The following is a 26,590-nucleotide window of genomic DNA, read 5'->3' on the forward strand; positions in this document are numbered from 1 at the left end:
TACTAGGACATGCCACACTCTAGGCTTGTCCTACCTTATGCTCGCAATGCACCCTGCCCGTAGGCCTACCATAGAGGTGACTGATATGGAGGTTAGGGAAGGTTCAGGGACTGGCAAGTGTGGGCACTTGCGCAATCAGCGTGCAGTACGAGACTGTACGCGGGGTCCGCAATGGCGGCCCGAGACACATCTTACGAGGCCGCTTCCGTGGGTGGCGCAATCAGCGCTGCAAGCCCACCAGCAGCATTTGTATCTACAAGCCCCGGCACTCCTCGTGCACGTTACTGGGGACTGATAGTAAACCAAATAAGCCAATCATGGAAATCAATTGCATATACACTTTACATTGGGAGCACTTGCACTGCGGCATGGATTGGCCGTGGCGCAGTGCCCTGAGCATCGAACACCTGCAAAACATCGGAGGCCCATCAGAAAAAAGAGGAAGGGAGACTCACGCCAAGGTGCCAGGTCTAACACGTGTCCCCTCCAGCTGAAATGTGGGGAGAACTACCCTTGCCCAGGGAGTTCCTCATCACTAAGGCGGAAAAACCTTGACAGACCGTCAGCATTGGCGTGGTCTATGCCAGGGCGATGTTCCACCGTAAAGTCCATACTCTGTAGAGAAATGAACCACCTCAACAGTTTCGGGTTCTCACCCCTCATTTGCATCAACCATCTGAGGGGCCTGTGGTCCGTCTGAACTCGGAAGTGAGACCCAAACAAGTAGGGTCTTAGCTTCTTCAGGGCCCAGACCACAGCAAAAGTTTCTCGCTCAATCGCACTCCACTTCTGTTCCCGTGGAAGTAACCTCCGACTGATGAAGGCCACAGGGTGATCCCAGCCCTCCTCAGTCGTCTGTGAAAGGACAGCCCCAATCCCATGCGCTGAAGCGTCTGTCTGCACTACGAACTCTTTGGAGAAATCAGGAGCCCGGAGCACGGGCGCCATGCACATGGCTTTCTTCAGGGTGTCGAAGGCTTCCTGACAATTGTCGGTCCAGATCACTTTCCGGGGCTGCTTCTTCGAAGTCAGCTCTGTCAAGAGGGCGATGATGGTGCCGTATCCCTTGACAAACCTCCTGTAGTACCCGGTGAGTCCGAGGAAGGCCCTCACCTCCGTTTGGGTCTTGGGGGCTTCCCAAGCCAGGATGGTCTGAATTTTGGGTTGAAGGGGCGCCACCTGGCCGCTCCCAACTTGGTGTCCCAAATACACCACGGATCCGTGCCCGATCTGGCACTTGCTCGCCTTGATCGTGAGGCCTGCCTTGCGCAGAGCCGCCAACACTTCCCACAGGTGTCGCAAGTGTTCCTCCCACGTTCCGCTGAACACTGCGATGTCATCCAGGTAGGCGGCACTGAACGTGTACAGTCCAACCAACACCTGGTTGACCAACCTCTGGAAGGTGGCAGGGGCGTGTTCATCCCGAAGGGCATGACCCGGAATTGGTAGTGCCCATCTGGGGTTGAAAACGCTGACCTCTCTTTGGCCCCGTCAGTTAAGGCAATCTGCCAGTACCCAGACGTTAAGTCAAACGTACTGAGGTACCGGGCAGCACCCAACCGATCGATGAGCTCATCAGCTCTGGGGATGGGGTGCGCTTCAGTCTTCGTGACTGAATTGAGTCCTCGATAGTCCACACAGAACCGGAGTTCGGGCGTGGCTCCCAGCGTCGCAGCCTTCGGGACCAAGACCACTGGGCTGGCCCAAGGACTGCTGGAGGACTCAATCACCCCAAGAGCGAACATCTTCGAGACTTCCTCCTTGATGCAAGCTCGTACCCTGTCAGTCACGTGGTAAGCCTTGTGCTAACCGGCAAGCTGTCTCCGGTGTCCACATCATGGACGCACCAATCTGTGACACCCGGAACCAGGGAGAACAATTCAGAGAATTGCCCCAGCAACTGGCGGCAATCGTCCTGCTGTTCGGGGGTCAGGGAGGGTGAGAGGTTAACTCCATCCACTGACCCATCGTGCTCGGAGGCCACCAATAGGTCCGGAAGAGGCTCGGTCTCCTCCTCCATTCCGTCATCGGTTACCAACAGCATGCCCACTTCGGGCCTCTCCAAGTGGGGCTTAAGGCGGTTAACATGTAGGACCCATAAAGGGTTCCTGGGAGTTTGCCAGTTCACCAGGTAGGTGACAGGACTCTTGCACTCCACAACCTCAAATGGACCCGTCCACTTATCCTGAAGTGCACAGGGCTCCACTGGGGCCAAGACCCACACCTTTTGTCCAGGCTGAAGCTCTACCAGAGTGGCATTCTGGTCGTACCACCGCTTCATCTCCTCCTGGCTGGCTTCCAGGTTTGCCTCAGTAAGTTTCCTGAATCGCCGGGTCTGGGTTCGGAAGGCCAGCATGTAGCTATATACATTCTGGGGAGGTTTCCTGGGAGATTGCGCCCAGCCGTCCCTAACCAGACTCAGAGGTCCTCGGACCGGGTGACCGTACAGAAGCTCGAAGGGACTGAACCCGAGCGACTTCTGTGGCACCTCTCGGTACGCAAACAGTAGGCAGGGTAAGAGGACGTCCAACTTACGCCTCATTGGTCCTTCCAGGCCCATAATCATGCCTTTCAGGGTTCGGTTGAATCTCTCAACCAACCCGTTTCCTTGGGGGTGGTAAGGGGTGGTGAACTTGTACGTTACACCACACTCTTGCCAAAGGGACTTCATATATTTCGATATGAAGTTGGTACCTCTGTCAGACACCACCTCTAGAGGGAATCCTACTCGAGAGAAAATTCCCATCAGCGCTCGTCCCACCACGGGGGCCGTCACTGTTCTCAGAGGGATGGCTTCTGGGTACCGGGTGGCATGGTCCACCAAGACCAGGATGAACCAGGGCTGTCTTGGTGTCCAGAGGCCCCACAATGTCAATTCCCACTCGCTGGAATGGCGGTACTGACGACGGGGAATGGTTGGAGGTGAGGCTTGTTCTTCCCTCCGCACTTACCACTTGCCTGGCAAGTTTGGCAAGTTCTGCAATGAGCGTCTGAGCTCCGATGCATCTGGGGCCAGTAAAAGTGGGTGACAAGCCTGTCATAGGTCTTGTCCATCCCCAGATGTCCTGCTAACGGCACATCGTGAGCCAGACCCAGTAGGAAGGCCCTGAACTTCTGGGGTACCACCAGCACACGGGCTGACCCAGGTTCAGCAGCCTTAGGCTCTGAATACAGGAGATCGTTCTCTCAGTACACCAAGTGTGTTCCCGGACCGAACACCATTGGCCTGGTCTGCAGCCTGCTGCCGCATACCCGCTAGAGAAGGGCACTTTTTCTGCTCCTCACAGAATTCTTCCCTGGAGGGACCTCCTTCTTGCTGCCAATGGGTCAGCTCAGGCAAGTCTCCCAGTTCAGCGATCTGTTCCCCCGTAGGCTCCAGGGCATTCCCCTCGAGGTCTGCTTCCTCCTGGGCTGTGGGAACATCGGGGACCGGCTGTCCGCGCCCCTGGTGCCGCCTCTCTAAGGCCGGTTCCTGGGCCTCTCCTTCAGGCTCCAGGACCTCTTCAACACCCCTACTGGCTGCCATGGACCGTGTGGTCACGCACGCCCAGTCGGGTAGACCCACCATCCGTAGATGAGTCGTTTTCTCCACCTTTCCCCAAGGGGAGTTCTTCAAATCGTTCCCTAGCAGACAATCTACAGGCATGGAGGTCCTCACAGCGACTTGCAGAGTACCTGAGACCCCCCACTCAAAGGGAACCTGAGCCATCGGACAATGGCTCTCAGAATTGTCCGCATGGACAACCCTACAGTAGGCGTGCGGTACCAACTGCTCTTGAGACACGAGGTGCTGCCTCACTGCAGTCACACTGGCTCCTGTATCTCGAAGAGCCTCCGCCTTCTTACCGTTGATGGTCACTACCTGCGCATATTTCTTAGTGTTACTGGGCAGGTAGTTTTCGGGGACCATCTCACTGTCTCCTAACGAGACTAGGGTCATCTGAACGGGATCCCCACCCATTTGGACGGCTACTTCCTCCCCAAAGTTAATATTAGCTAGTTGCCGGGGGGGGGGAGCACCAGTGGGCGCGGGTTTCGGAAATAAGCGACACTTAGGATCAGAGGCAATGTGACCCAGGTCGCCACACCTAAAACAGGTAATGGGCCCCTTTTGAACAGGTTTACCTGTCGGGACCCCGGTTGATTTCGGGGGTGGGGAAGACTGAGAACCTTTCCCTTAGTTCCCTTGGGGATTACTTTGGGAGCCTTTTTGGAACCCTTTCTGTTTTCCCTTGTCCCCCCACTCTTCTGCTGGGGACCCTGCCCGCCTTTGGCTGAGTCTCCCACTGGACCCTTGTGGACCCTGGTGCTAAGCCAGCGGTCCGCTTCCTCAGCAAGCTTCCTCGGGTTGGACAGCTTGCTATCGATCAGGTGCTGGCGTAACTCAGGAAAACAATTATCCAACAAGTGCTCCCATGCTATCAAATCAAGCAGCCCTTGAAAATCATTTACCTTACTACCCTTCACCCAACCATCCAGCGCTCTGCAGAAAAAGGTCACATACTCCACATACGTACCCCCTTGAATCTTCACACACTTCCTAAACCGCTGTCTGTACATTTCAGGAGTTAAACCAAACCGATTCATCAGGGCTTCTTTCATTCGTGGTAGGAATTGGACTCTTCGGAAGGGAGATCTAACAGGGTATCCCGCCCCTCAGTCAGGAACCGTCCCCACAACCCCGCTCCCCAATCCTTCTCAGGGACCCGGTGGGAAGACATGGCTACCTCGTAGGCCCGGAACCACTGTCCTATGTCATCTCCCTTAAAGTACTCCTTCACCACATCTTTCGGTACGTAGACCCTTGACTCTACCTGGGCTGGCGTTGTGCTGCCACCAGGAGCTGCGTCCAAGCTCTTTGCTTTCAGCTCCAATTCTTTTATGCGTATCTCATGCTCCAGCTGGAGCCTTTTCTCTTCCATGGCCATCTGACCCTTCAATCTGGCCATCTCCACTTCATGCGCTCTGGTTGCGGCCCTGTCCGCCAGCTCTTCTGACGACGGGCCTCCCTGCACCTCGATAAGGCTATCAGGTGGATCCACCACCACCCGATTTGCTGGCTCTCTGGACTCTTTCCAGGATCTCAGTGCCGTGTTGCGTTGGTTTTGCAGCCCGCCTGGGAAACTCGAAACTTTTCGCACAGGGCTCTCAATTGCGCGAGTCTGCAATTTTCTAGCCCTTCCCAGTCAACATCGTCGATTCCAGAGATCACAGAGAGTACAACGGAGGGTGCTTGTACCGGAAGTGAGCCAGGCATGGTTGGGAGATTGAAGATCTCTCGGCGAGAATGTAATCTGTGGCTTCGTTATTTGGTCTGCTCTCACTACGTGGTGATCAGTAATTCACTGTATATAAATCATAAATGCAAATCCGAAATCCTCACCGCTGGTACCAATGTTGGAACCCGAAGGTCTCTGGTTGGCACAGGTAGGTACTTGTGACAAGCAGGGACTCTGGAACCCAATCGTCAGGGCAAGGGAACTACTCCTTTGAATAACCCTGCTCACCCTCTAGGCAACGTGGCCCGAGCAGACAAGGCTAATCTTCAGGGCGATAGTAAGTTAAGCATTTATGATCACACACAGTAAACCCCCTGACCCACCACAAATGGACACCAGTCAAATGGTTGTATCAAAAATACGTATACTTTATATAAAAGATATATTCGAGCAGAATTATCACAAGACCAACAATAACGTTTAGCGAATGGGGGCCACCAGATTACAATAGGCAAACTTAGTCTTTCAATGTTCGTTGTTCGGCAAGGTACGAAGACAGGGAAATAAGAACGTTGCGGACCCTGGATCCAATATGAACTCGGGACGGAGTTCAAGTGTACTTTGCTGTGGAAGTCTGAGGCGTTTCAGGTGTGGCTGGTGAGGGCTGACCCCGAACGAGGCCGACGGTTCTCCAGAGGATCTCTCCGGCTCGGTCCCCCTCGAGGAGCGAGGCGGGGGAGCTAGACTGTGGAGGGTTGCGGCGATCCGGGATCGATGCAGCTCACGGGGCGAGGCGCCGTTCAGGCCTGCGGGGCGTACTACTTCTTAGCACGCCAGGTCGTACTCGTGGATCTGTGAGGGGCGTCGTGTTCTCGGGCAGACGGGTGCAGCACCAGGCTTCCGGTACCACTGTACGGGGAGGCCTTTCTTGAGGTGCGGCACGAGCCTTGGTATGCAGGAGGACAAAGCGAGACAGTCGGGTACGTTGCCACGTACGGACCGTCCGAGGCTATGGAAATGTTCTCCGTGCAGATTCCGGCTGGAGAGATGAGAGGCACACAACGCGCTCCGTTAGCGGCGAGGTGACAGTAAAGCGGGCTGCCCGGCACTGAAGCGTAGAGCGACTCAGGGATGAGCGGGGCTCTCTACGGCGGGGCGACCAGGCTCCGAGCTGTCACGACCTGGGAGGGGGCGAAGGCACCCGAGTCACAACTCTGGCGAGGGAATAAGAACTAAGGCCCAGCAGCAGACGGGCACAAGCAGATAGAACCCAGTGGTCCTGGGGTTCCGTTCAGGGGGCAAGCTCTCGATCAAGCCCTTGGAGATCGTTTCAGGCACAAGTCTACAAAGTCCTTTCTGGTCCTTTCCTCTCCGTTCTCAGCAAGGCACCACTGCAGGCCAGTCTAACAGGATACAGACTGGTTTCCGTCCTTCAGCTTCTCTTGGTCCTTCTAGTCAGGCAGAGGTTCGTCGTGGTCAAAACTGGATCTGATTTGTAAGGAGCGGAGCTCCTATATTTATACTGCGATTCTTTTGTCTTTGCAGGCCAAGGGACCTGAGCCTGGTTCAACCCAGTTCTGGAGTACTTTGTTGACAGGACGCTGCCGTCTTCTTTCAGGGTTCAGGGCAGAGACATCAGACGCTCTGCGGGCGGTGGAGCCAGCATCGTGGTGGAGGAGCACAACCCTATTCAGAGTCAAGGACTACTCCGCCCACCCATCCTGGTGTAAGCACCCCATTCACCACCTGGAGCACCCGACTATCCCCGGGAATCTCCCAGCCCTGTCACTCACACAAACCCAGACAGCAGATACACATCCTGGCAGAGGCGGTTGAACAGTCAGGCGAGCAAAGGCTAACTTTCTAAAAGTAGCGTTTGCAAACACAGGATATTAAAATAAACCTTACTAAAGGAAGTATTTTATTATTCTGAGTTCAGGCATACTAAACTTGATCTGCTACCGTGTTCCCGGAGCCTGCCGGGACTATAGCGTGTAATAGCTCCGACAGCTCGTCTGGCCTAAGAGAACAGGTAGCCCTTCAATAGTGAAGAACCAAAAAGGCGGTAATTCACTACTAGGACATGCCACACTCTAGGCTTGTCCTACCTTACGCTCGCAACGCACCCTGCCCGTAGGCTTACCATAGAGGTGACTGATATGGAGGTTAGGGAAGGTTCAGGGACTGGCAAGTGTGGGCACTTGCGCAATCAGCGTGCAGTACGAGACTGTACGCGGGGTCCGCAATGGCGGACCCGAGACACATCTTACAAGACCGCTTCCGTGGGTGGCGCAATCAGCGCTGCAAGTCAACCAGCAGCATTTGTATCTACAAGCCCCGGCACTCCTCGTGCACGTTACTGGGGACTGATAGTAAACCAAATAAGCCAATCATGGAAATCAATTGCATATACACTTTACATTGGGAGCACTTGCACTGCGGCATGGATTGGCCGTGGCGCAGTGCCCTGAGCATCGAACACCAGCAAAACATCGGAGGCACATCAGCAAAAAGAGGAAGGGAGACTCACACCAAGGTGCCAGGTCTAACACTACTCATGTGGGTGGCACAATCAGTGCTGCAGGCCCACCAGTAGCATTTGAATCACCAGCCCTGGCACACTGAGTGCACTTTAATAGGGACTTCTTGGTAATTCAAATATGCTAATCATGGATAACGAATTACAGTAACAATTTACTCAGGGAGCACTTGCACTTTGACACTGATCAGCAGTGGCAAAGTTCCCAAAGCATCTAAACCAGCAAAAACGAAATCCAGCATAGCGTCAAAAATACAGGAGGTAGAGGCAAAAAGACAGGGAAAACCACGCCAAAGGTGCCAGGTCTAACAAGCACCTTGCAAGCGGGCTGATTAGACAGAGTTCGACACCATGAGGCATGAGTAGCAATGAAAAAACAAGGCATCTCTACCTCTAAATGGCTTCTGGATAACCTGGCTGATATGGGCAGGTTTAATTATGTATCATATTCCCATTCTGTTTTTAACTTTTACAATAACAGTGCACATACTTTAAAAAAACACAATTAGGGAATGAATGATTATGGCTCTTTGGGTGTCTCTGTATTTAATGGAAGGGTAGTGGTCTGTTCTGTGAAGCGAAGGTAGAGGCATACAGGAAAAGAAGAAAAAATCCTTCTCGCTGGGATGCCTGCTACCTGAAAGAAATGTAAACATGTGCAATTGGTTAATCCGAAAATCTAAAGGCTGCGTTGGCGGGTGAACGGCTTTAATGGATGGAGCCATTTCAGGCTTTACAGTGACAAAGGTTTATCCTTTTTAGAAGAAATGCAAAAGTGTTATCAGTTACATTCTGGAGTGCATCCTTCTAAGGGAAAATTGTTTAAGAGGTTACCACTAGGTATAGTCTGACTGAATATTACTACAAATGTATATTTTTTGTCTTAAACTCTAAGAGCCTGGTGTACCAAAATCATTGGCAAAAAGTTGTTGCAAATTGTACTTACAGGTCAGTTCCCAAAATTCTGAATTATAGTAGGTTGCAATCCGGCAAACCTCATCAATAGTAATAGGGCACAAACTGCAAGTCACTATGGGCGGATGCCATCTAAGGCATGGACGGTGTCCTGCTCTGGTCAGTAGAACGCCATATCTGCGATCGCATTTAAATAACTGCAGCCTACTTTTAGATAAAGGAAATTGGGCTGCAGTTAAATAAGAAATGTTTATTTTTTAGGAATGTTTGTGAGTTGCACTGGGCCTCTGGATCACTGCCTACTTCCCAACAAACTTGTTTTTATTACATTCACAATTGCAAACGTGTTACCACCCAACTCAGGAACCTGTCTCTTTCCAAAGATGCGCTACCGGATTTTGGTTAAAATACTTTTATACATACTAAAACGAATCACTATTTAGAATGGATGCTCTAAACACGCCGCTGCTGAATACTGATTGGTTTTGTCTTCTAAATCCGTTTTGCGATGTAGGAAACTGTTATCCAATCACAAAGGGGGTTTAGTACATTAAAAAAGCCATTTCATATTTGCAAACCCTGTCATTTGTGAATCACACGCCTTGGGGCCGCAAAATAGCTTTGCACATTAGGCCTCAAATATCTCTGTTCATTAGGTGGAAGCCTAGCTTGTTTTGTATTTAACAGAATATTTAAGCAATCAGTCCTGCCAAGTATCACGCATCAGGCGTGACGCTAACGCATTTCAATTTTTTCTTTTTTTTTTTCAAATTCAAAGAGCTTTATTCGAAACGTAAAAACAATTCATAAAAGCATGAGCAATACAATCACAAACAAAAAATGATAAAATCAATTTAAAAATTATAAAAAATCATAGAAACAACAACAGTACATAAGTATACACAAATACATCAGTAGATTTCATTTCATAAAAAGTAGCATCTGTTAAACTAAGATTAAATCAATAGGATAAATCAGCTAATCATTGAAGAGCGAGAGAGTAGATCAGATTAATTGTACGTGGGGGTGAAGCGACCACACGGTACAAGACCACTTGTGCCCACCCGGTGGATGTTCTGTTCTTTTTGGTGGTGCGACAAGACATATAATGTTCTAGGGTAGAATTCACTTAGACTCCAGATAGATATAGGCCCATCTCCTATTTGTGGCTGCCAAGATTGGAGGAATGGGACGACATGTTTATTCCTAAATTTTACAAGTACCAAATCGCCCGCAATATCTTTTTGGAGAGGTCCTAGCCAGCCCACCCTTCTAACGCTTAGTATGGTGCCATCGATGTTGGGTGGCAGGGGTCTATTTTTAGTTAGCCAGAACACTACCTTGTTTCTTAGGACCTGATGGCTTTCGTGTATCCCCTTTGGGAGTTCTGGTACACCTGAGAGGACACACACAATGGGAGCGGCCTCTGGTGGCAAATGTAGATGATTGGTTTTATGTGACATATTGTCATAATTAACCGCTATTCTCTTTTGAAATGACGTTTCTTTGTTCGGCCCAACTCTAGGGTAAGAACTCCGTAAAGTTGTGGCGGCTTTTGAGAGGTTTAAGTTTTTACTATGCGGGGTTACTGATTGATTACGGGTGGTCCTACTTTGTATGGTGGTATTGGGCATTTCTGTGGGGGCTGGACGCTGCAGTTGAGAGGGTCCTGCCATCGTTTTTATATGTAACGAATTAGCCTTAATTGCTTCCTCGACACCCGTGAGCCTATCCCCTAAGCTAGTCAATTTATCAATCAACGGGGAAATTATTGACTTCATTATATTTTCAAACGAGGCCAGTAAAGAAGCCTGGGTGAATGCTTTCGATGTTGCACTGCTGGGAGTGTTAGGCAGTGGGGGATTTGAATTTAGTTTTTGTTGCTTGACCTGACTCCCCGTTTGTTTGACCCCATATCTCTTCCTTTTAGCAGAAAACACCTGGTTGGAAACTGCGGATTGTGAGTTTACTATTGGTCGTGTTGTGAGGGGAGTACCCTGTAGCATTTGGGTTAGTTGAAATGAACAACTAAACCTAGGACTAGTCGTTGCTATAGGGGAAATAGGAGCACTAGTTTGCACGTTTCCTGATTCCAGAGGAGGGTACGTGGATTTACACATTTTATTTAGTTCTTCCAGTAATGATATAGCTGGGGCTGCATTGGCAGTCTGTGAAGGGGAACACATACTGGGAGAACTATCCATGGCTGGGGAATGTTCTATTCTCTCTAATTCACTGGCAATGGGGAGTATTGCACTCTTAATATAATAGTCCATCGTTCCCCTAAGCAAGTCACTCTGGGAGGAAGGTTTTCTAGAGCCCCCTTTGCAAGCCATAGCGTAATAGCTTTTGATAGCGGACACTGAATCAGTAACAACTACCCAGCAAATAGTTCGACAGTTCCACTATGATGACGCTTGGGAGTGACCTGTACGAAAGTTGAGATAGTCAAAGGGTATCTGTACCTTAAATCCTTTTCCTTCTTTTCTTAGTTCAGTACCAAGGGGGGTGTCCCGACCCGGCCTCCTCTGGCCTATGATGGCCTTAGATGGTCCCGCCCTTGTCCCGGCGCCGACCCGCGTGCGAACCCGCGAAGCGGGTGCTGGCTTCCTTTTGAAGCGCCTCCTGGCGCAGGACAGAGGTGTGGCAGCGTGCTCCGCCGCTAGGGCTTCTGGGAAATGGAGTCCTGTAGCGAACGCGCCCCTCTCGCTCTGGCCGCTGGTGTGGCTTTTGCGGCGGCGGAGGGGAGCGATTCAATGTCGGTGGTCCCTGCAGTGGGACTAGCAAGGTATGCCCACGCTTTTCAAAATGATCCCCCCGCTTCACCGGGGCTGGCCTCCTTTTGAAGCGCCTCCTGGCGCAGGACAGAGGTGTGGCGACGTGCTCCGTCGCTAGGGCTTCTGGGAAATGGAGTCCCGTAGCGAACACGCCCCTCCCGCTGTGGCTGCTGGTGTGGCTTTTGCGGCGGCGGAGGGGAGAGATTCAATGTCGGTGGTCCCTGCAGTGGGACTAGCAAGGTATGCCCATGCTTTTCAAAATGATCTAACGCATTTCAGTGTGGTGATCCCGCATCACTGCACTGAAATGCATTATCACGCATTTTTGCTAATAACCTGACAGGCTAAAACTGACTGCCTTAGCCTACCCAGAAGCTAGTGCGTGCGCTGATGCCTCTGACACCTGTGTGAGGTGCACTGGCCGGGCCGCAGCAGACTTCCTTTGCCAGCAGGCTCAGATGTATGTAACATTTAAAGATCCGACCTGCACTGCTCTCAGTGCTACAATGTTACATTATATCTGCCCTGCCTGCTGCCGCAGTTAAGTTATGTGGCAACTTGGCGGTGGCGCCGTGTGGGGACGTGATGTCACGTCCTGCTGACAAGGTTCGCGCTGAGAGTTAAATTGTATGAAATTGGAGGTGGAGGCTAGCTGAAAATGGCTAGCGCCGCGGGGGCGCCAGAATCATGGGGCTCAGCTGCTTGCAACCGCTGATCAACGCAAATCCTACACGGCCGGGCCCTCCGCGCTGTGGGGCAGAATCATTTTATGGCTGCCAGCGATTACTTATTTCCGAGACGGGAGCTTGGCCGAGTGAGAGTGCTGCAGCCTGAGCCTGTGACCTTCACATTACGGAGTTAAGGAGCACCAATTGCAGTGGGGGGTACAGGCAATCGGAAGAGTCTGGCTACTTCTTTCTTCGAGTTCGAGCTGTCTGGCCGTTCTCTGCAGGACCAATGGGCCCTGCTTTCCCCGGCCGGCGTTATCTTAGGCACAATGCAAAAGGCTGCTCACACAGAATGAGAAACATCAAGGTAAAAGATCAGCAGGACCAGCTGGGTGAGTCCGCTCCTCCCCGTTCCCACTTCCAGATTCACTGGCAGTATGTGTGCTAACCAATTATATCCCCTTACTTCGTACATATGATTTTTATGAAAAAGCGTATCGGTTAGTACTGCCACTTTTGCCTTCCTTTTTCAAAGATATAATAATTTGTTTTCAAGTAGAGTTTATCAGTTTAAAATAAATCTAATTGATCTGTGTAAATATTGAATTTAGAAAGAACGATATTTTTTAATCCAAAACGCTGTCATGCCTGTCTCAAAGTCTGTGGAGGACTCAGGAGGCGGGCGGCAAACCCTCGATTGGCGTGGTGGTAAAGTTGAAGTGTGTTCAGACTGTAGTACTAGCCATCCAAGTCTGTTTTAGTTTCTTATTACCATGTAGTCAGGCTGCTTGCCATCCTCGACGGTAACTTTGACTTGCTGGCCTCATGAGATGCAGTGACTCCCTCAATAATTTCATTTTCTGCAATTTTCAGGTTTGAGTTGAGGTTTCAGCAGGGCTGGCTGTTCCTTTCATCCTTCTGATGACGTTTTAACTCAGCACCATTGTTGAGATTAGTATGTGTGTCTGACTCATAGCCCGGCGTATAGTAGTTGGTCAATTGGGCTGACTTAAAACCACGTTGGAGCTAACGTTTAGCTTGGGGCTCGCACTGACACAACCGGTATTTATGTCCTACTGCCTCCTTCCTGGGTTGGGGATGCGTGCATTATGTCGTTTATTTCACTTGGGCCCGGGTTCTGGCGCAGGCTAAAAGAAAGCATACATTATTATTGGCAGCCGTGTCAGCCAGTGTCTTATCAGCGCTCGTGGCTGCTCAATCGGTGATTAAATAATTGCCGTCTCCTGCACACCGTGCTAGACACATGTGGATCTATGAGGCAGCACCTTTGCCTGTCTATATATTCGGCAAGGCGTCTGCCCTGGGGGCCTCAGTGACCAGGGGACCTCAGTGACCAGGGGGCAGCAGTGACCAGGGGGCCGCAGTGACCAGGGGGCCGCAGTGACCAGGGGGCCGCAGTGACCAGGGGGCCGCAGTGACCAGGGGGCCGCAGTGACCAGGGGTTAGCAGTGACCAGGGGTTAGCAGTGACCAGGGGGCCTCAGTGACCGGGAGGCAGCAGCGACCGGGGGGCCTCAGTGACCAGGGGGCCTCAGTGACCAGGGGGCAGCAGTGACCAGGGGGCAGCAGTGACCAGGGAGCAGCTGTGACCAGGGAGCAGCAGTGACCAGGGGGCCTCAGTGACCAGGGGGCCTCAGTGACCAGGGGGCAGCAGCGACCAGGGGGCCTCAGTGACCAGGGGGCAGCAGTGACCAGGGGGCCTCAGTGACCAAGGGGCAGCAGTGACCAGGGGGCCTCAGTGACCAGGGGGCAGCAGTGACCAGGGGGCAGCAGTGACCAGGGAGCAGCTGTGACCAGGGAGCAGCAGTGACCAGGGGGCCTCAGTGACCAGGGGGCCTCAGTGACCAGGGGGCAGCAGCGACCAGGGGGCCTCAGTGACCAGGGGGCAGCAGTGACCAGGGGGCCTCAGTGACCAAGGGGCAGCAGTGACCAGGGGGCCTCAGTGACCAGGGGGCCTCAGAGACCAGGGGGCAGCAGTGGCCAGGGGTTAGCAGTGACCAGGGGGCCTCAGTGACCAGGGGGCAGCCTCAGTGACCAGGGGGGAGCCTCAGTGACCAGGGGGCCTCAGTGACCAGGGGGCAGCCTCAGTGACCAGGGGGCAGCCTCAGTGACCAGGGGGCAGCCTCAGTGACCAGGGGGCAGCAGTGACCAGGGGGCCTCAGTGACCAGGGGGCAGCAGTGACCAGGGGTTAGCAGTGACCAGGGTGCCTCGGTGCCCCCCCTACATAGTATTCACTGACGTGCTTTAAACAAGAAGGGAAACTGAGTGTAAAGGGGACTGGGTCAGGCATGTGCCTCAAAAGGACAACATATGCTACAACTATTGTCGTTCACTGTATAGCATGATTCACCCTTGTATATGATTTTTCTTCCCCAGCGCGCGTGCACCCACGATTGTAAATGTTTATTAGCTGCTTACCACTTGATTTAATGCTTAGTATAAGCCCCATATAACTCATGTTTAGATTTTACTATATTGGTGACTATTATTCATGTTTGATTATTCACCTAATACCCTTATATCACCACGCTACTTCATATAGACCCCTTTGTCCTCCCTGGACTATAATTGATTTGTTATGCATGAACTATTGATCTTATGTTTATTTTACTACCCATGTTTGACTCCAGTTCTGATTGTTACCTTCCCTACAACTGTAAAGCGCTCTGATATCCTTCGGGATCTAGTCCGCGCTATATAAAACTTTATAAATAAATAAATAAAATATAAATAAACTATGCTGCACGATTATTTAGATTTGCCACGAGGTAGACATTCCAGCCCCTCACCAAAGGCCCACTAGCTTTGCAGCAGGCAGCAGCAGTGAATGTACTCTACTGGTGTGCTCGAGCTTGCCGTGGCCAGGTCAAGAGAGCAGCTGGTCTGCTGCATCATAGCGCCAGATATCAGAGTGGCAACTCTAACGACTTCAAGTCTGCAGCTAGCAGACTCTCATGCAGGTGGATTTACAGCAGCCCAGAGACGGCCCTAAGCACAAGCACCACTGCGACATCACCAGGCGATTGCTCGGGCCCCAATATAGCCACGGCGCTCCCTCCTAACTATGTCATTTTTAGGAAGGACCGAGCCAACGGAAGGGGCGGAGGTGTTGTGATGGTGGTGGACAAGCGAGTTGCCTGCTCCATTATCCAGACTGACGACATTCAGGGGTGTGAGGCCCTGGGATTTTCTCTGTCCCTGTCCCCATATCAATCCTGCTCGGGGCTATTGATTTATAGGCCTCCCGGCCCCATTGGCTCTTTCCATGAGGAGCTCTACTCCGTTGTTTCCACTTTATGCCTAAAATCACAGCATTGTCTGCTTTTAGGCGACTTTAATAACCATATGGATATGGAGGACGCGGCAGACACTATTAAGATCATTGACACCACCACTCCATTGGGACTCACTCTGTATTTATTTGCCCCCACGCATAACAAAGGCCACACACTGGATCAAGTGTTTTCAACTGTCCCGATTGATACATCTACTCCAGTGCCAGTCCTGTGGTCTGATCAATATCTAGTGAATTTTCAGATCATTCACTCCGATAAAGTATCTTCGAGTGGGCAGGGCAGCCAATGGCAGAATTCCCGAGCCTTCCATTGTGTATCTCCGGACATGCTGGCGCAGGCCCTACTATCCTTTCCTTGCCAGATGTCGGGCATTTTAGAGACCGACCTGGAAAGCTTGCAGACTTGGTTTGTTAAGCGACTGGACAAACTTGCTCCCTCCCAAGCGGACAGAAAAAGCTCTCCCCTGGCTTCTGCCCCTTGGTTTTCATCAGCCTTAGCGGAGAAGCGGCGGCAGTGTGAAAAAGCTGAAAGAGTATGGCGTCGTCAGTATGATTTAACATCTAAAGAGGCATATAGGGAATCTATCAAGGCGTACCACCGCGACATCACCTTGGAGAAAAAATCTTATTTTGCAAGAAGAATTGAGGCAGATACAAACTCCTGTAAAGAAATATTCTTATTAGTGAAGGAATTTACTTCTCCTTCGTGGAGCACTCCCAAAAGCTCGCATTCTGAGCTTTGGGTTACTCAGTTGGCTGACTTCTTCGCCAGCAAAATCAAAAACATCCAGGCCTCCTTCCCACCTTTAGGCATGACCGCAGCTCCGGGAGTGTCTCTCCCCCACTGTCAGGCTTGATCCTTGCCCTGCCAAATTTTTCTCAAAAACTGCTCAAGTGATCAACCCTTTAGTCAACCCGGTGCTCAATCTATCCCTCAGCACAGGCGTGGTCCATCAAACCTGGAAGCAGGCCCTCATACTGCCACTCCTGAAAAAACCTAATCTGGATCCCACAGCCCACGCTAACTATAGGCCCATTTCTCTTCTGCCAGCATTCGCGAAGGTTGTGGAGAAGCACGCCCATCTGTCTCTTGCCAACTTCCTGGAGACCAATAACATCTTACACTACACCCAGTCGGGTTTCCGGGCTAATATGAGCACGGAGACAGCACTGCTGGAAGTCACGGAGGCCATTAAAGAAATCTTGTACTCTGTGGGCAAGGCAATGCTGGTGATGCTAGATCTCTCGGCGGCCTTTGACACCGTCCCCCACAGTTGTCTCCTTTTAAGACTCTGGGAGATTGGTCTGAGGGGGACGGTGTACAGTTGGTTTGAGTCTTTTCTAGCTGACCGCCAACAAACGGTCTGGGCCCCCCGTTCTCTGCTCCAGTGCCGTCATTGGAGGTAGGAGTTACTCAGGGCTCAATCTTGAGCCCTACTCTTTTTAACATCTACATGACCCCTTTGGCGGCACTGGCAGAGTCCCATGGTGCCCAGATCGTGTCGTACGCAGATTATACCCAGCTCCTCTTCTCGTGTGACAAGAACTCTGACTCTAATGGAGAGAGTATCAGAAGTTGTCTTGGGGCTGTATTTGACTGGTTTCAGCAGAACAGCCTCAAGTGCAATTCCGATAAATCCGAGGTGCTTTTCTTCGGGTGCCCTTCTGACCCGAGGTGGAAATCTTGGTGGGCTGCGGCCATGTTTCCTCCCTCAGCCGCCTCTCCGGTGGCCAAGAACTTTGGATTTCAGGTTGACAACGGTCTCACCCTGAAACCTCAGATACTGGGCCTAGTGGGCAAATGTTTTGGTCTCCTAAAAATGCTTAGGAAATTCTTGCCATTACTATCCTTGGCCCACCGAAGAATGACTGTGCAGGCGTTGATAGGTTCTCGCCTGGACTACGCCAACGTGCTGTATCTCGGCCGTCCGGAATTTCTCCTAACGTGTCTGCAAATTGTTCAAAACTCTGCCGCGCGCGCCATTTTCGGTCTTCATCGGAGATCCAGTGCTAGAGACCTCTTAAATACCCTCCATTGGCTTCCAATTTGGAAGCGCATTGTTTTTAAAGCACTTACTCTGGCTTTTAAGGCACTTCATGGTATCGGCGCTAAATACATTAGAAAACGGATGGAATTTTATCAGCCATCTAGGTCACTCAGGTCATCTTCCCTGGCCTTTGTACCAGCTATCAGGCGTGCCCGCTGCGGCTGCCGCTCTTTCAAACGTTTGGCGCCACAGTTGTGGAATGCCTTGCCTTTGTCTCTGAGGATGAGTGTCAATCTTTTAGCTTTTAGGAAGGACCTTAAGTCGTGGCTTTTTGTTCAGTAAGTTCTGTCTGCTCTCTCCCGCTCTGTACCGCCTTGGGTTTCTAGCGCCGGGACACTCCTCGGAGTAGCTGAGCGCTATATAAAACTCATCATAACATAACATAACATAGCAAGCGCTCTGCCAGGCAGACTCGCTCCTCCAGGCACTTGTGAGCTGGCAGCCTGGGGGAGGTGTGCACTAAGTCTTTCTGGTTCTGTACTGAAGTTCACTGTGAACTGAACGCTGCTGGCATATATTTAAACAGTAGTAGGCCGTAATTCCAATTAGTTATCGCCAAAATAAGTTGGAGACATAGTTTTCTTAGTTTATATTTCACTCATTTGAAACGCACAAAAATGTTATGCCTGTAGGTTAACTGGTTACATCCACAAAGAGTGAATGAAGGCATTAAATAATTTGAGATGACTCATGTTGTGTCTTCAGTGACCTCTTAAAGTTTCTTGTTGCTCAAATGGGTGTAATTTCTGCTATTTATATGTTTCATTTGCTTGCGAAAAAGTTTCACTCATAGTCATTGAAATGTCACTCATAATTACACTGAAATTATGAAAATGTCACACGTAGTCATCTGAAACCTTGGCAGCTATGATAATGACTTGCATATTTACAGTGCTTTCAGTCTTAAGGTGGGACCTCGTAGCGTTATAAATAGACGTCACTATTCCCCAAACAGGATTCAGTTGTATGACTCTCATTATATATACTTTCATCGGCAGTGACGGCATTAACCACATGATCTCTTGTGACATAAAATCCACGCATTTCCCACAGATTTCTTCAACTTGCATTGATATTTAATGTATGAAGGTGAAAGGCTAACATGATTTTATTTATTTTATTTATAAAGTTTTATATAGCGCGGACTAGATCCCGAAGGATATCAGAGCGCTTTACAGTTGTAGGGAAGGTAACAATCAGAACTGGAGTCAAACATGGGTAGTAAAATAAACATAAGATCAATAGTTCATGCATAACAAATCAATTATAGTCCAGGGAGGACAAAGGGGGCTATATGAAGTAGCGTGGTGATATAAGGGTATTAGGTGAATAATCAAACATGAATAATAGTCACCAATATAGTAAAATCTAAACATGAGTTATATGGGGCTTATATTAAGCATTAAATCAAGTGGTAAGCAGCTAATAAACATTTACAATCGTGGGTGCACGCGCGCTGGGGAAGAAAAATCATATACAAGGGTGAATCATGCTATACAGTGAACGACAATAGTTGTAGCATATGTTGTCCTTTTGAGACACATGCCTGACCCAGTCCCCTTTACAATCAGTTTCCCTTCTTGTTTTAAGCACGTCAGTGAATACTTTGTAGGGGGGGGGGGGCACCGAGGCACCCTGGTCACTGCTAACCCCTGGTCACTGCTGCCCCCTGGTCACTGAGGCCCCCTGGTCACTGCTGCCCCCTGGTCACTGAGGCTGCCCCCTGGTCACTGAGGCTGCCCCCTGGTCACTGAGGCCCCCTGGTCACTGCTAATCCCTGGTCACTGCGGCCCCCTGGTCACTGAGGCCCCCTGGTCACTGAGGCCCCCTGGTCACTGAGGCCCCCTGGTCACTGCTGCCCCTTGGTCACTGAGGCCCCCTGGTCACTGCTGCCCCCTGGTCACTGAGGCCCCCTGGTCGCTGCTGCCCCCTGGTCACTGAGGCCCCCTGGTCACTGAGGCCCCCTGGTCGCTGCTAACCCCTGGTCACTGCTGCCCCCTGGTCACTGAGGCCCCCTGGTCACTGCTGCCCCTTGGTCACTGAGGCCCCCTGGTCACTGCTGCCCCCTGGTCACTGCTGCTCCCTGGTCACTGAGGCCCCCTGGTCACTGAGGCCCCCTGGTCACTGCTGCCCCCTGGTCACTGCTGCCCCCTGGTCGCTGCTGCCCCCTGGTCGCTGCTGCCTCCTGGTCACTGAGGCCCCCTGGTCACTGAGGCCCCCTGGTCACTGCTAACCCCTTGTCACTGCTAACCCCTGGTCACTGAGGCCCCCTGGTCACTGAGGCCCCCTGGTCACTGAGGCCCCCTGGTCACTGCTGCCCCCTGGTCACTGCTGCCCCCTGGTCACTGAGGCCCCCTGGTCACTGAGGCCCCCTGGTCGCTGCTGCCTCCTGGTCACTGAGGCCCCCTGGTCACTGCTAACCCCTTGTCACTGCTAACCCCTGGTCACTGAGGCCCCCTGGTCACTGAGGCCCCCTGGTCACTGAGGCCCAATGGTCACTGAGGCCCCCTGGTCGCTGCTAACCCCTGGTCACTGCTGCCCCCTGGTCACTGAGGCCCCCTGGTCACTGCTGCCCCTTGGTCACTGAGGCCCCCTGGTCACTGCTGCCCCCTGGTCACTGCTGCTCCCTGGTCACTGAGGCCCCCTGGTCACTGAGGCCCCCTGGTCACTGCTGCCCCCTGGTCACTGCTGCCCCCTGGTCACTGCTGCCCCCTGGTCACTGAGGCCCCCTGGTCGCTGCTGCCTCCTGGTCACTGAGGCCCCCTGGTCACTGCTAACCCCTTGTCACTGCTAACCCCTGGTCACTGAGGCCCCCTGGTCACTGAGGCCCCCTGGTCACTGAGTCCCAATGGTCACTGAGGCCCCCTGGTCACTGAGGCCCCCTGGTCACTGCTGCCCCCTGGTCACTGCGACCCCCTGGTCACTGCTGCCCCGTGGTCACTGAGGTCCCCTGGTCACTGAGGCCCCTGCCTTTCCGCAGCCTTCGACACTGTTAATCACAACACCCTCCTCAATATTCTTCAACAGAGAATGGGCATGGAGGGCACTGTGCTTAAATGGTTTGCATCCTTCCTCTCTGACAGATCTCAAATGATCAAAATAGCGAACAGTCTTTCTTCTCCTGTGGCGGTGGGTCAAGGTGTTGCCCAAGGCTCTATACTTGCACCCACATTGTTCAATCTCTACTTAGAACCAGTGGGAAACCTCCTAAGCAAATCCGGGATTCACTATCATCTCTATGCAGACGACACTCAACTCTACCTCAAGGTTGCCTCCACTCATGATCTCTCCATCCTATGATCTACTCTTGACTTCATTCAAAACTGGATGTCAACTCATCAATTGATTCTGAATCCCTCCAAAACTGAATTCCTCCTCTTCTCCTCCTCACTCTCTCCTCCCCCGGTTCAATCATGGATGGATCAGATGAATCTACTAAACAATAAACCCATCATTGCCGACAGCGCAAAATCCCTTGGTGTCATTCTAGACAAAAAACTCAATCTAACTCCCCACATCAATTCTATTGCAAAATCTGCTCGTTACCAACTGCGCCTTCTTTGGGGAATCTGTTTCTTCTTCCCGGAGCAGTACCTTATAACCCTGGTGCAATCGCTGGTCCTCTCCAGTCTAGACTACAGCAATTCTGTTCTTACTGGCCTCCCCAAATCTCACCTGTCCCCACTTAAGTCTGTCTTCCATTCAGCAGCTCGTTTCATTTATGGGGCCAAAAGAAGCGATCACATCACACCGATGTTATCCACCCTCCGCTGGTTTCCCATTGAGCCTAGAGCTATCTACAAGACCGCTTGTATCACCCACAAAGCCTTGCACTCCTCCTCTCCCCGCTACCTGGCGAATAAACTGAAACTCTCTGGAGGCTCTAGACCTTCACGCAATGCGGAGAATCTACTGCTTGAACCTCCCACTTTCAAGAAGGAGAGAACAATGGCCCAATCCTTTTCAGGCAACGCAGTGAGAATCTGGAACTCCTTTCCGCCTCAGCTTCGGACCACCGCCTCCTCCCAGGCCTTCAAAACTGACCTCAAAGTTCTCCTCCTCCAGAGACACCTCCAAAAGTAATTCACGCCCTCATGTCATTGGAGGAAGACTTCCCACTACTGATAATTTCTACTTTCCATGACCATGGAAGTGCCTTCCCAGTGTATGCCTGTGGTTGGAGTGTCTGCCTTTCTTTTTGCAGTATTTTCCATGTACTTGTGTTCGGTGCCCTTTTGCAACATGCACACACCACTCTGCCCTTATAACACACGTTCGCTACCTCTCACATGTTTTTACCTTTGATACTTGCACAAGTGCCACCTTTGCCTACGTAACGCTTGTTCTTGTGCCTGAGTGTCTAGCACTTATTGCAGTATTATACCTCACATTATACTTTGTTTTCTCTTGTAACCGCACACTTGTCACTTTTCCTCTTGTGCACTTTTTACTACCTCATGTATTTTTGGCTGCTCACAATTTTTACTACCTCATGTATTTTGTTTGCTCACAATTTACCTTATGTAACGTAACGTCTGCTTTTTGTAATCTGTTCTTTTGTAATGTTTCTCATTATGTTTCAGTTCTGTTCCTATTGTGAAGCCTCTGACGCCTTCGGGTAAAGTCCGCGCTGTATAAAAATGCAGAAATATATAAACGAGATACCTTGAGCCAGGAGGACGGCCGCCAGCACTCCCGCCAAGGCCGCCTTTCCCGCCTCCATCCCCGCGCTGTCCTTCGGTTCGCCTGCCTGAGAAGAAGGGCGCCCGCCCGCGGCCCCCTCAGGGGCGCACCTCTGAGGGCGGGCGGCCGCCCTTACTTCCATTCGAGGCGCCTCCCTCTGGCCGAGGAGGCCCCTCACAGGGCGCGCGGCGGCGGCCACGTCATGTCCGGCGCGCCGGGGGGGTGGGGTGGGGTGGGGGTCTGTAGCCCCCCCCCCCCCCCCCCCGCCATGGCCTTGGTTGCTTCGGGAGCTGAGGAGACCGCGGTTCGTCAGGCCTTCAGCGCGGTTTGTGTTCACTGCGTTTCCAGCAGCGCGGAGTGGCCGTTAGGAGAGCGCTCCACTGAAGATCTCAGAGTCCCCGGTTCGATCCCGGGATCCGGCGGTAGATTAGGATGACTTCGAAGTCACCCATCATAGCTTCGAATCGTGAAAAATTAAACGTTGCTTTCACAACGGGAATCTTTTTATAATTGACTCATCTGGCCCCGCAAGTGATGCCTGAAGCTTGTGTGCATCTTCCTTCGTGCATTTCTTCAAATGCGACATTGTCATTGTTTGTTTTTATTTATTTATTTATTTATGCGTTTTAATTTATTTATGCGTTTTAATTTCTTAATTTATGCGTTTTTCTACAGCGCTGACTTTACTCGAAGGCGTCAGAGCGCTTCACAATAGGAACGTTAATGATACATGAGGACAAAATTACAAGTGAACAAATTACAAAAGCAAACGTTCAGTTACAAGACGTAAAAGTGACGGTTGTGAGCAAACAAAATAGATTAGGTTGCAAACAGTGCATTACAGGAGGAAAAAGTGACAAGTGTGCAAGTAACAAGAGAAAACAAAGTACAATTAGAGGTAATATAGTGCAATATATGCTAGACACTGAGACACAAGAACCAACGTGACGTAGGCAATGGTGGCACTTGTGCAAGTATCAAAAGCAAACAAAATGTGAGAGGTTGCAAAAGTGTGTTACAAGAGAAAAGTGACGGGTGCAAGTTACAAAAGAGAACCAGACACAAAGACAAGGATAATACTGCAATAAATGGCAAGCACTCCAACCACAAGAACACACTGGGAAGGCACTTCCATAGTCATGGAGAATAGCATTTTCAGTAATGGGAGGACTTCCTTCAGATAATAGAGAGGGCGTGAATTACTTTTGGAGGTGTCTTTGAAGGAGGAGAACTTTGAGGTCCTTTTTGAAGGCCTGGGAGGAGGTGGTGGTCCGGAGCTGAGGCGGAAGGGAGTTCCAGATTCTCACCGCGTTGCCTGAAAAGGATTGGGCCATTGTTCTCTCCTTCTTGAAAGTGGGAGGTTCAAGAAGTAGATTTTACACATTACGTGAAGGTCTGGAGCCTCCGTAGTGTTTCAGTTTATTCACCAGGTAGCGAGGAGAGGAGAAGTGCAAGGCTTTGTGGGTGATACAGGCAGTCTTGTAGATAGCTCTAGGCTCAATGGGAAACCAGCGGAGGGTGGATAACCAGGGTCTGATGTGGTCGCTTCTTTTGGCCCCATATATGAAACGAGCTGCTGAATGGAGAACAGATTTAAGGGGGGTACAAGTGGGATTTGGGGAGGCAGTAAGAAAAGAATTGCAGTAGTCCAGTCTGGAGAGGACCAGCGATTGCACCAGGGTTTTAAGGTCCTGCTCCGGGAAGAAGCGACGGATTCCCCAAAGAAAATGTAAATGTAAATGTGCTGGACTTGTAAAGCGCACAGCTGCCCGTAAGCGTCCCGGCGCTTGCTTAGGGAACCCGTCCTGGTATTCCCCTGTGAGAAACCCCGGCAGGGTGTCCACAAGGTGAAAGCCAGGCATCCCGCCGCGAGGGTATCGAGCAGACTTAGCAATGAAATTGATGTGGGAGATTAGATTGAGTTTTTTGTCGAGTATGACACCAAGGGATGTTGCGCTGTCGACAATGATGGGTTTATTGTTAAGTAGATTCATCTAATCCATCCATGATTGAACCGAGGGAGGAGAGAGTGAGAAGGAGAGGAGGAGGAATTCAGTTTTGGAGGGATTCAGAATCAGTTGATGAGTTGACATCCAGTTTTGAATGGAGTCGAGAGTAGAGCTTAGGATGGAGAGATCGTGAGTAGAGGCAACCTGGAGGTAGATTTGAGTGTCGTCTGCATAGAGATGATAGTGGATCCCGGATTTACTTAGGAGATTTCCCAGTGGTTCTAAATAGAGATTGAACAATGTGGGTGCAAGTATAGAGCCTTGAGGAACACCTTGACCTACCGCCACAGGAGATGAAAGACTGTTCGCTATTTTGATCATTTGGGATCTATCAGAGAGGAAGGAAGCACACCATTTAAGCACAGTGCCCTCCATGCCCATTCTCTGTTGAAGAGTGTTGAGGGTGTTGTGATTGACAGTGTCAAAGGCTACAGAAAGGTCAAGGAGAATTAGAAGACAGGACCTCCCCGAATCGAGTATCCTCAGCTCGTCATCAACCACTTGCAGTAGGGCTGTTTCAGTGCTGCAGTTTTGGATGAAGCCGGACTGACAATTGTCAAGAAGATCATTGTCCTTGATATGACGAGAGAGTTGTTTCGCTACACATCTTTCTGTGATCTTTGCAAGAAAGGGTAGCTTAGTGATGGGGCGGAAGTTGTTGAGGTCATTCGCATCAGCAGTGGGTTTTTTAAGCAGAGGGTGACCTGCCCAGTTTTGAAGGAGACAGGAAGAGAGCCTTGACAGAGGGAGAGGTTGACCAGAGTGGTCTAATAGGAAAGGGAATGGATATAGAAGTCAATGGCACTGGGGATGGGGTTCAGAGAATGGTTGGAGGGCTTTATTATGAGGATGCACTTGAGAAGGACATCTTCAGATATGGGGTCAAAGTTCTGCCAAATGGCTGAGGATTTGCGCTCCTCTGGAGGGGTAGGTAAGCGACCTGATCCACAAGTGATTTCACTTTTTCATCGAAGAATATAGCGAAACCCGCTGCTTTCTTTGTAGAATCCTCCAACTTGGAGGTTGGGGGAGAGCAGTTAGGAATCTTGATGAGATCGAATAGTTTTTAGGGCTCGGCCTACGCCCACGAAGTGGGTGGAGTTTCGAGCTCCTAATGTTAAAGAGAAAAAAAAGTATCTCTAGGGCTTTGGCCAGACACATTCCTTAGTGTGTTATGTCATCTGGCCAGTGATTCGTCTTCGCTGTGGTGTCTTTTTAATAGCCTTGACGTGATAGGCTAAATGTAGTTTTCGTCCGCCATGTTTGGCATTTTTTGTGCGTGTGCGCGCACAGAAGTACATTAATTATAATTAGGAGCTGTCAGGGTGCCTCCGTAAGTGAATCCAGATGGCCGGGCGCGTTCACCATTCAGCAGCGCTCAGTGCGCAGCTGCTGCATGCCAGGCCGGGAAAGGTCTTCATTAGCCTCACTCATCCGGCGCTGAGACAGCAAGATACGGGGGCCCACGGCCCCCTCCCTCATCTGTATCGGCGAATCTCGGAACGTCCTGCCCCGGCACTTGGTAGAATACACAGATTCCAGCACCAGTTGCACACAGACACAACCAATATAGAAACCATGGGCAGAAGGAGACACTGGCTGAAGAACCATTAACTCACTGATGTACTCGACCAGCGTTCAACCCTGTTGCCTCGTGAATATACAAAGATTGCAGCAACATTAACCAACTGAGCTGTCTTACCCGGATACGAGGGTGTGATCTGCAAATTAAACACGGAGCTTAGAGAATGTACAGTCGCTCACCTAGGTTTGTCCGTTGGATTCTTCCCTGAGACCTGCAGGCTACACCCATACCTCAGCAGCAGGAGCATTAACCCTCAGGACTGTTTTACCAGCTAGTGCGCTTCCATTTGTTTTCGGGCTTCCATAGGCGCCTGCGTGTGATGGGACTACGGGCAGTGCAGAGTGCAGAATCAGAGTGCAGAATCAGAGTGCAGTTTGAGAGTGCAGTTTGAGAGTGCAGTTTGAGAGTTCAGATGAGAGTGCAGTTTGAGAGTGCACTTTGAGAGTGCAGAGTGCAGTTTGAGAGTGCAGAATCAGAGTGCAGTTTGAGAGTGCAGAGTGCAGTTTGAGAGTTGAGACTGCAGTTTGAGAGTGCAGATTGAGATTTGTGAGTGCAGATTGAGAGTGCAGAGTGCAGTTCGAGAGTGCAGAATCAGAGTGCAGTTTGAGAGTGCAGTTTGAGAGCAGTTTGAGAGTGCAGAGTGCAGTTTGAGAGTGCAGTTTGAGAGTGCAGAGTGCAGATTGAGAGTTGAGAGTGCACGTTGAGAGTGCACATTGAGAGTTGAGAGTGTAGTTTGAGAGTTGAGAGTGCAGTTTGAGAGTTGACAGTGCAGTTTCAGAGTTGAGAGTGCAGTTTCAGAGTGCAGCATGAGAGTTGTGAGTGCAGTTTGAG

The 26,590-nt window shown here is 51.0% G+C and overlaps 1 protein-coding gene across 4 annotated transcripts in view; it reads right to left on the reverse strand.

The window, feature by feature from the left end:
* LOC144767947 (ly6/PLAUR domain-containing protein 5-like) overlaps positions 1–22,365 on the reverse strand; it is a 578,058-nt gene extending 555,693 nt beyond the window's left edge. The window contains exon 1 of one of the 4 annotated variants that reach the window (XM_078651299.1): positions 22,148–22,365. Coding sequence is in view for 2 of the 4 variants with exons in the window: in XM_078651296.1 (XP_078507422.1) it covers positions 22,148–22,307 (160 nt within the window). In the remaining 2 variants the exon portion in view is untranslated. The remainder of the gene's footprint in view (positions 1–22,147) is intronic. The other 3 variants (XM_078651296.1, XM_078651294.1, XM_078651297.1) reach the window with 3 other exon arrangements.
* Between the last annotated feature and the right edge of the window lie 4,225 nt (positions 22,366–26,590).

The sequence above is a fragment of the Lissotriton helveticus genome, chromosome 7 (genome assembly GCF_964261635.1).
Source record: "Lissotriton helveticus chromosome 7, aLisHel1.1, whole genome shotgun sequence".
In the NCBI taxonomy this organism is placed as follows: Eukaryota; Metazoa; Chordata; class Amphibia; order Caudata; family Salamandridae; genus Lissotriton; species Lissotriton helveticus.